The sequence below is a fragment of the Ylistrum balloti genome, unplaced genomic scaffold (assembly GCF_031769215.1).
Source record: "Ylistrum balloti isolate Yb309-2 unplaced genomic scaffold, AGI_CSIRO_Ybal_v1 Utg370830, whole genome shotgun sequence".
Classification (NCBI taxonomy): Eukaryota; Metazoa; Mollusca; class Bivalvia; order Pectinida; family Pectinidae; genus Ylistrum; species Ylistrum balloti.
The window spans coordinates 86092-96774 of NW_026782479.1; the positions used below are offsets into that span (position 1 = coordinate 86092).

The 10683-nt window shown below is 38.7% G+C and overlaps 1 protein-coding gene across 1 annotated transcript; it reads left to right on the forward strand.

Annotated features, from left to right (window-relative positions):
* Positions 1–6591: 6591 nt before the first annotated feature.
* LOC132558850 (multiple epidermal growth factor-like domains protein 6) lies at positions 6592–10385 on the forward strand. The gene is made up of 3 exons (XM_060223467.1): positions 6592–8247; positions 8469–8718; positions 9556–10385. Exons 1-3 carry the CDS (start codon positions 6592–6594, stop codon positions 10383–10385), a joined length of 2736 nt encoding a protein of 911 aa, XP_060079450.1.
* The last annotated feature ends 298 nt before the right edge of the window (positions 10386–10683 follow it).

The window sequence follows — 10683 nt, forward strand, 5'->3', positions numbered from 1 at the left end:
TTGTGACTCGTATGGAAACGCTAAATGTGCACAGCACTTCTATGGTGAGCAGTGTGATAGAAGGTGTGAACCAGTATTAAATGGCCATTGTGACAGCAATGGAACCCTACGATGTGTTGCCCCATTTCACGGTCCAAACTGTAGTGAGAAGTCTGTGACAACAACTCCTCAGGTAAACTAGTGTCAGATACAATAGTATTTAGTCGGATTTCTAATATTCTGCAGACTCAACAAAGTTACAATGTTTGTAGCTATTGAATGTCACGTTTTATGTACCACTATGGTAATCTCTCCTTTTTCAGTAGAAACACTTGTACATTGAGAAACAAACGACTGTGTAGACAACCTGTAGTAGTACGTTACGGTATAATTAACTTAAAATAAGTGCGATGATGAATTCTGAATTTGTACTTTTTTGTACTTTATTTTTATGATACATTTTATCTTTCTATGCTGGCGGTAAAAAAGCAACGTACATATACCCTCAATTTTATAAATGTTTTTCTGTAGGTTTTTCTGTAGGTATTACACAATAACAATCACATGCTATCTGTTCCTAATGTACAATGACAAGTTTTATATTCAAGGTAATAAATAGATACATAAATTTGATTTAATCCTGTTTGTCCCAAAACTGAAAATTTATAAATCCTGTTTGTCCCGAAATCCTGTGTGTTGTTATAACAGTAAGGTACTGCAGTGTTGCTTTAACAGGTAAGGGAAGTTGTCCCAAAATTCATACAGGTAAATTAGTATGTGGTATTTTCTTAAAATGTGTACATATATGTGTGTGTATTTCAGTTTGAAAAAAAAATAAACAAATAGATATATAATATTATTTTAAGCATTTTGTTTTCTCTTAAACATTTCATCTGAAATTATCGTACTATTAAATGGGTTTGTGATCATTATTTTTTAGAAACTTATTCTGAACTCAAACTCATAATTAATCTATTTTAATGATTAATTAAGAAAATACATATCATGGATCTCATAAAAACCAATTAAGACAATTAAGGTTTTTAAATGAGTAATTAAGAGAACAACTATGATAGATTTGAATGTGAACAGTTAACACCAAATTGAGTTTGAGATGAATACCCAAGCTACATATCATCATGCTGAGTGGAAATAGTGAATACCCAAGCATAACGGAAGTACATATATATCACAAGAGTTGGAAATGGACATTATCGTTGCAACTATGGCAAACTACCAAGTTCAAGTTGAATTCACAACCAACAAGCGTGGTGGTCGGACTCTACATCAAGCCGGATTTAGTTATATGGTGAAGAACAACTACCGAGATAAAACCTATTGGAGATGCTGCATTAGAGACTGCCCAGCAACCATCAACACCAGAGATGACATTCCAATGAAGATGGGCCACCACCAACCCAACCGATTTCAAGTAGAAGTAAAGAAGGTCATGAATAGTATAAAGAAGAGATGCAGAGAAGAACTTAAAGCCGTACCCGCCATCTACGACGAAGAAATCGCCCACTTACAGACATTAGATTGGACAGATGACAAACGACGAATGGTGGAACAGATACCAACTTATCCCTCCTGCAAGACATCCCTCTACCACAGCAGAGCGAAGCTACTGCCCAAACTACCGAATTCAGTGGCAGATATCACACTAGAGAACGAATGGACGCTCACCAACACAGGGGACCAGTTTGTACTATTCGATGACAACAGAGACAACTCGAGGATTTTAGCCTTTGCCACTACCAGTAACCTAGAGATCCTGTCAACAGCTACCACTCTGTATTGCGGCGGAACATTCTACACTTGTCCGAGGTTCTTCAGTCAACTGTACACCATCCATGCCATGATAGACAACCAGATGTACCCACTTGTATTTACACTCTTACCAGGGAAGTCACAGCTCATCTACACCAGGTTCTTGGAGAAGCTGAAGTCTACAATGGAAGAACGACAACTTCAACTGAACCCGACAGTGATATTCATGGACTTTGAATCTGCCGCCCAGAACGCCGCCAAATCCATATTCCAAGGAATTACAGTGAAAGGGTGCTTCTTCCACTTCACGCAGTGCATTTGGAGAAAGACGCAACAACTCGGACTCCAGACCTACTCTAGAGACAACGAGGATATCCACAGACTTGTTAGACGTGCAGCTGTTCTCCCTCCACAACGCATTGAGGACTACTGGTTCAACGCAATGGATGACCTTGAAGATGTCGACCTACCAGTGGATACAACACCATTCACTGACTATGTCACAACCCAATGGATAGAAGGAGACTGACATGTTTGGAACCACTTCGACAACGACGGGCCGAGGACTACCAACAATCTTGAAGGATGGCACAGCAAACTTAAGAAGAGGATTCCACATGCGCACCCAAACATCTATCTAATCATCCGTGTACTGAAAGACATCCAAGCTGCCAATGACATCAACCGGATTCAACGTGCTGCTGGAGGTTTACCTGTGCCAAAGAGACGACGCTATCGGAACCTGGCTGACCGCCTGATCCAATTGAAGACTCTCCTACAGAACGACGAGATCAACTTCATCAATTATGGAGACAGAGCCACATATCTATTGCATATGGAGTGATAAAACTGTGAATATATCCAACAGTGTTATTCTTAGAACTATCTTAAAGTGTTTAATGGACCATCTTACAGTGTTTAATGTGTCTTCGTGCTAAATGGAATTATCTTGTAGTGTTCAAGTGTGAGACAAAATGGAATCACCTTATAGTGTACAAAGAGAACAGTGCTTATTGGAACCATTTTACAGTAACAAAAAATAGTGTATTAGTGTTTATAAAAGCTGCCTCTTAAAGTGACATTAGTGCTAAGATTTTTTATTAATTGGAAACAATATGGAACAGAAATACTATTTGTATATATCTTGTAAATGTGTTGTTATAATATATCAATATGGTTTAAAACATAGTTATTGTCAATATTATATAACCTATATAGGCTATTATATAACTTATATAGGCTAAAAATGTACATGCTATTTGATTTAGAACAAATATCTTTCAGTGCTTATTTTGACCACTTTAAAGTAACAAATAGTGCAATGGATGTGTAAGTGTTGAGTAATGGAGACTATCTAATTTGTGCTATGCTTGTAATGACTTATTCACCTGGATTTACCTGTATTTCACCTGGTACCTGTATTTCAAATAAAATGTCTAATGATCATAATTACCTGTTGTTTTCTTTGCCATTACTGGCTTATATACACAATTCCTGTTTGTCCCAAATTATTTTTTACCTGTTTTACCACTTTTGGGACAAACAGGACTACACCATAAATTCATACAGTTACATCATGTTTTGTTTTATTTCTAGGCTTTTGCGAATTTTAATCTGAGGATAACGTTGAAGAGCCTTTTCACTCCCGCTTGCCCTTGTGAGAAACCTAATATCACATGTCTGCCGGTGTGCCATCCAGCGGCTAAAATCTGTTTTAAGTAATTCTTTCATGAAATTTGATAATTTAATTTTATTGATTACATGTTAACTGATGTATCTGTGATTAGAGGTGTCGTATCTTCAGCAGTGATTACAATGAATATCTTAATATAATACTTTAAGATAAGGATTGTCTTTGACATATTACATAATGATGAAGGTGAAGCATTATTTGTAGTTCTCTTTTATCAAAACCTTCAATATATATATGTATAAGTTGTGTGAAATATGATCATAGGTATAACATCATTCAACGACAGTAGGCAATGGGACAATTTATATACAAGATTGTACAAAAGACACACATTTAGAATTGAATACAGTAGAGCCATACAATTAAGTTAACCGAATCATAAAGATGTTTCGTCCTACTACGGACTCGTCAGTGTTGTTAAGGGCCTAAATGTTAAAGATAGGAGGCAAAAAAACTAATCACAATGTAGAACTAAAGAAAACGGTTGCATCGTCCTTCTAGATCTCGTCAGTGATGCTAAAGGCCTTGATTCCGAAGCCTAGAAGGCGACTGAAGAAATTCCAAAGTAATCGAAAGAAAGGTCAAAGTTTTGATAGTGAGGTGTAAAGGACCCATAAAAGTGTTAATATTTCCTCATAAATCATAATGTACAATTACATTCACGTTAATAAGGTGTATCATTTAACCCGACAGAAATGGTACGCGGAACAGGTGCTCGAAGATAATACAAGGTTCCTCTGACTATTCTGGCAGCAAACACGTAAGGTTTGGATCGACGATTGGGAATCTGTCAAACCCTGTCCTAATTCGTCTTCAAACCTGGTCGGTAAGATTTGCTTGTATTGTAATAAAGAATACGGAGTCAAAAATATTGCCATAATCAATTCCATAGCAGAAGAAAAATTCGGGTAGCGTTTTCAGCGAAGTTGTCTGGTTTTCCGGATTATAAAAAGTAAAATCGAAAGCATCAATAATTTTCTCTTTACTGCTGAAGTTAGCATTTGACGTAAAAATAGTTTTGTGTCTAATAAAATTTTTGTTATCGATATATTTTTAGAGTAGAGACAGATTCCAGGTCATGTTCAACGGTAACGGCCACGCACCACATCTTATTGGTTCCTTCACTGTCACACCACACATTTCTGAGGCAAATGTAACAACTGAGGGCCGAAGCATTAGACATGTCAGCAAAACATATCACGGTTCAGTGTGAGTATACGTGTCATTTTAGTAATTGGATCTTGTCCCTGGTCGTTACGTACGTATCAGAGTCGATACAGATTAGAGTTTACTGATACTTGCTTAACAATCAGTGTTGTGTTATTGCAATGGTTGATGTGTGCGCTGTGAGTATAATGTTGTGGGTGTCTTGCTGGGAGACCCAGATAGTTTATCACAGTGTATTGGCACGTCCAGAATGAGTGCCACCCTAGCCCAGGTAAGATAACACGAATAAATCGGAATCTTTATAAACACTCATACAGGAACGAACAGAAGCACTCAACTCACATACAATTGTATATAAGGAGGCTTTCCTTGATTCACTGATGTGACGTTAAGCAATTTAAAACCAAACAAACCATGTCATTGATAACAATACAAGTACCTTATTTGTTTATGATAAAAATGATATAAAGAATATATACTGTAGGCAACCATGTAAGCCTGACAGTACATGATGTAAAGCGTCTGAAGATTAATACATGAAAGCGCTCATGATTTACACATAAATTCATATCGTGTTTCTGATTATTATTCTCATATATTGAACCGGACACTGTATATGTATATATATATATAAATGCATATCATACGTATACCAGATAAAACGTTTTCCTACTCTACATCAGACACTTATCAAGGTGTTTTCTTACAGCGATATGAATCATGGACTACATTCCACTGAAGTGTTTGATATACAGCTGTATGTTGTCATCACAAATGTAAAACCGGATTTATTTAATCACACGTATAAACGATTTGCTGTCACAAGAAAGAAAAAGCTTACTACAAACGCAATTACAAGCAATTCTGTAAATACCTTATATTTCGAATGGGTTTCCTGTTCGTGTAAATTCGCGAGAAGAATTAATCGTGGATTCAAATCCTTCTAACCGTATTGAAATAAAATTTCAAAACTCAGCAAATGGGAACCACAGATGAACATTATAAGTTTGATACAACAATAGATCCGGTTTAACTGCAACAGGCAGCTGTTTTGTCTTTCTAAGACTCTTCAGTGATGTTAAAAGCCTACATGTTAACACTAGAAATCCCTTGAGGATATCCCAAAGTGATCCACAGTAAGATCAAAAGATGTGCACTAGCTCTATAATAAAATAAATCTCGTGAATTTCATATCTCACATAATTTTAGACAGTGTCAAGTACATGTTTACATTCTGATCCGTTCCACCATTCGAATGAATCAAAACGTGGCATGCTGGTTACGGCAAACCTCGGGGACTAATCATTTGAAATTGTATTGTAATATTTATTGTATGTTCTATGTAGTTGTAAAATGTTACAACGAGTACACAAATGTCGGTCGAAACGCATGCATGCACTTCATTGTCTTAATATGAAGACACATTTTGAGATACAAATTTTGTGCTGGTCTTTGTAGAGCTTTTACGTCGGGCAGAAAGGCATGTTGATGAAAGTTAAGATGAACTGGTTTTGTATTAAAGAACATCCTAGCTATCGATATGGTTAAGAGTACCTCCCCTATGTATATCAGGTGAGAGTGTGTTTGAAGGAGAATGATATATATTCGTGTAAGCATGACATTGATATTGCAGAACTATTGCCGAATTTGCAGTGTTATCACACTGAAGTATACTGTCGATGGCCACCAGCAGGGCAATCCAACCGAATATATTTACTGACAACGGGCAAGCATGTCGTTGCACAAATAGAATACTTATCTTTAGGTAAAACGTTTGAAGTCTAACGGTCAGCATTACCATTTAACATGTTAAATATCTTTCAGGTATTCGATAATATAAGAAATTGTACAAACGAAACGCAAGTGGAAAGCACATTTGAAATATTTATTTATAGCCATTTACAGCCAAACACCGTATTCAGATGTTTATATCCGGCTATTCTAAATACTTGTAGTTTGGTTTGATACCATTTAGGTTGACGATGGATTACGAGGTGTTTCGAGCTGCATGTCTTCCATCACCAGAACAACATCGTGTGTGTAATGATGATGGTCAGCTGGTATGTGATATCGACCACTACGGACCTCAATGTGACCACTTATGCGTATCTACCGACCATGGAACTTGTGACCACCTTGGACATTTGATTTGTAACAGAAGCTACTATGGACCAAAGTGTGAAAAACAATGTGTGCATACCGAACATAAGCAGTGTGATAAATACGGAAATACGCACTGTGTTTCGAACTATTATGGACCACAGTGTGACGTTCATTGCGTATCAATGAGGCATGGATCATGTGACCAACACGGACATTTACGATGTCACCCGAACTATTATGGACCACAGTGTGACGTTTATTGCGTATCAATGATGCATGGATCATGTGACCAACACGGAAGTTTACGATGTAACCCGAACTATTATGGTCAAAATTGTAGTGTGCACTGTGTGGCTACAGGCAATAAAACGTGTACGAAAACAGGACGACTGCTTTGTAAAGACTTCTTTTATGGTAATAACTGTGAAAATCGTTGTGTTTCTACCATGACATCTCATTTCATACGAACTTCTGAAGGAGAGTTGATTTGTACTAAGAACTATTATGGTACATGCTGTAACAAGGTATGTCCACATACACAACACGGCCACTGTAACGGCTCCCATCTTATTTGTGATTCAGGGTACTTTGGATCTACATGTTCAACGCACTGTCTGTCAACTGACCACGGTAAATGTGACGCCAACGGACTGCTGGTATGTGACGTCAATTTCTATGGATTAGCTTGTGACGTGTTGTGCGTACCGAGAAGACATCAGGTGTGCGACAGAAATGGGACGCTACGTTGTGACACTAATTACTACGGAGATTTATGTGACGTTTACTGTTTAGTTCCAAAAGACCATGGAAGATGTGAGAGTACTGGACACCCTCAGTGTGACCAAGCTTATTACGGCCCCAGTTGTAACTTTTCTTGTCATGTTCATTCAAACGGTCATTGCACAGATAACGGAACCGTAGTTTGTTATAGAAACTATTTTGGACCCTTATGCGACATTTTCTGTCATATACCAGATAGACATCATGGTCGTTGTGATATAACAGGACAAAAACATTGTTTTAATCCTTATTATGGGGAAAATTGTACACATGTCTGTCCTGTTACAAAGACTGGCCACTGTCTTTCCAACGGGACTCTTGTATGTAAAGCTGGATTTTATGGACCTACCTGTGATGTTCCTTGTACAAAAACATTACACGGAATGTGTAACAACAACGGGATGCTTGTATGTAAATCTGGCTTTTATGGACCTACATGTGATGTTCCTTGTACAAACACATTACACGGAATGTGTAACAACAACGGGACGCTTGTATGTAAATCTGGCTTTTATGGACCTACTTGTGATATTCCTTGTACAAACACATTACACGGAATGTGTAACAACAACGGGACTCTTGTATGTAATACTGGCTTTTATGGACCTACCTGTGATGTTCAATGTACAAACACGTTACACGGAATGTGTAACAACAACGGGACTCTTGTATGTGAAACTGGCTTTTATGGACCTACATGTGATGTTCCTTGTGCAAACACGTCACACGGAACGTGCAACAACAACGGGACTCTTGTATGTAATACTGGCTTTTATGGACCTACCTGTGATGTTCAATGTGCTTACACGGAACGTGTAACAACAACGGGACTCTTGTATGTAAAGTTGGCTTTTATGGACCTACCTGTGGTGTTCAATGTACAAACAAGTTACACGGAATGTGCAACAACAACGGGACTCTTGTATGTAATACTGGCTTTTATGGACCTACCTGTGGCGTTCAATGTACAAACAAGTTACATGGAATGTGTAACAACAACGGGACTCTTGTATGTAATACTGGCTTTTATGGACCTACCTGTGATGTTCCTTGCACAAACACGTCACACGGAACGTGTAACAACAACGGGACTCTTGTATGTAATACTGGCTTTTATGGACCTACCTGTGATGTTCAATGTACACACACGTTACACGGAACGTGTAACAACAACGGGACTCTTGTATGTAAAGCTGGCTTTTATGGACCTACCTGTGGTGTTCAATGTACAAACAAGTTACACGGAATGTGCAACAACAACGGGACTCTTGTATGTAATACTGGCTTTTATGGACCTACCTGTGGTGTTCAATGTACGAACAAGTTACACGGAATGTGCAACAACAACGGGACTCTTGTATGTAATACTGGCTTTTATGGACCTACCTGTGGCGTTCAATGTACAAACGAGTTACACGGAACGTGTAACAACAACGGGACTCTTGTATGTAATACTGGCTTTTATGGACCTACCTGTGATGTTCCTTGCACAAACACGTCACACGGAACGTGTAACAACAACGGGACTCTTGTATGTAATACTGGCTTTTATGGACCTACCTGTGATGTTCAATGTACAAACACGTTACACGGAATGTGTAACAACAGCGGGACACTTGTATGTAATACTGGCTTTTATGGACCTACCTGTGATGTTCCTTGTACAAACACGTTACACGGAATGTGTAACAACAACGGGACTCTTGTATGTAATACTGGCTTTTATGGACCTACCTGTGATGTTCCTTGTACAAACACGTTACATGGAATGTGTAACAACAACGGGACTCTAGTATGTAATACTGGCTTTTATGGACCTACCTGTGATGTTCAATGTACAAACGCCTTACACGGAACGTGTAACAACAACGGGACTCTTGTATGTAAAGCTGGCTTTTATGGACCTACCTGTGATGTTCCTTGCACAAACACGTCACACGGAACGTGTAACAACAACGGGACTCTTGTATGTAATACTGGCTTTTATGGACCTACCTGTGGCGTTCAATGTACAAACAAGTTACATGGAATGTGTAACAACAACGGGACTCTTGTATGTAAAGCTGGCTTTTATGGACCTACATGTGATGTTCCTTGTGCAAGCACGTCACACGGAATGTGTAACAACAACGGGACTCTTGTATGTAATACTGGCTTTTATGGACCTACCTGTGATGTTCCTTGTGCAAACACATTACACGGAATGTGCAACAACAACGGGACGCTTGTATGTAATACTGGCTTTTATGGACCTACCTGTGATGTTCCTTGCACAAACACGTCACACGGAACGTGTAACAACAACGGGACTCTTGTATGTAATACTGGCTTTTATGGACCTACCTGTGATGTTCAATGTACAAACGCCTTACACGGAACGTGTAACAACAACGGGACTCTTGTATGTAAAGCTGGCTTTTATGGACCTGCCTGTGGTGTTCAATGTACAAACAAGTTACACGGAATGTGCAACAACAACGGGACTCTTGTATGTAATACTGGCTTTTATGGACCTACCTGTGGTGTTCAATGTACAAACAAGTTACACGGAATGTGCAACAACAACGGGACTCTTGTATGTAATACTGGCTTTTATGGACCTACCTGTGGCGTTCAATGTACAAACGAGTTACACGGAACGTGTAACAACAACGGGACTCTTGTATGTAATACTGGCTTTTATGGACCTACCTGTGATGTTCCTTGTGCAAACACGTCACACGGAACGTGCAACAACAACGGGACTCTTGTATGTAATACTGGCTTTTATGGACCTACCTGTGATGTTCAATGTACAAACACGTTACACGGAATGTGTAACAACAACGGGACTCTTGTATGTAATACTGGCTTTTATGGACCTACCTGTGATGTTCCTTGTACAAACACGTAACACGGAATGTGTAACAACAACGGGACTCTTGTATGTAATACTGGCTTTTATGGACCTACCTGTGATGTTCCTTGTACAAACACGTTACATGGAATGTGTAACAACAACGGGACTCTAGTATGTAAATCTGGCTTTTATGGACCCACTTGTGATGTTCCCTGTACAAACACATTACACGGAATGTGCAACAGCAGCGGGACACTTGTATGTAATACTGGCTTTTATGGACCTACCTGTGATGTTCCTTGCACAAACACATTACATGGAATGTGTAACAACAACGGGACTCTTGTATGTA

Coding starts and splice junctions, on each gene's coding strand:
- LOC132558850 (XM_060223467.1), top strand. CDS start 6,592: ATGGATTACGAGGTGTTTCGAGCTGCATGTCTTCCATCACCAGAACAA. Junction 8,248..8,468: donor GCAACAACAACGGGACTCTT/GTATGTAATACT, acceptor TGTACAAACAAG/TTACATGGAATGTGTAACAA. Junction 8,719..9,555: donor ACCTACCTGTGGTGTTCAAT/GTACAAACAAGT, acceptor TTGTATGTAAAG/CTGGCTTTTATGGACCTACA.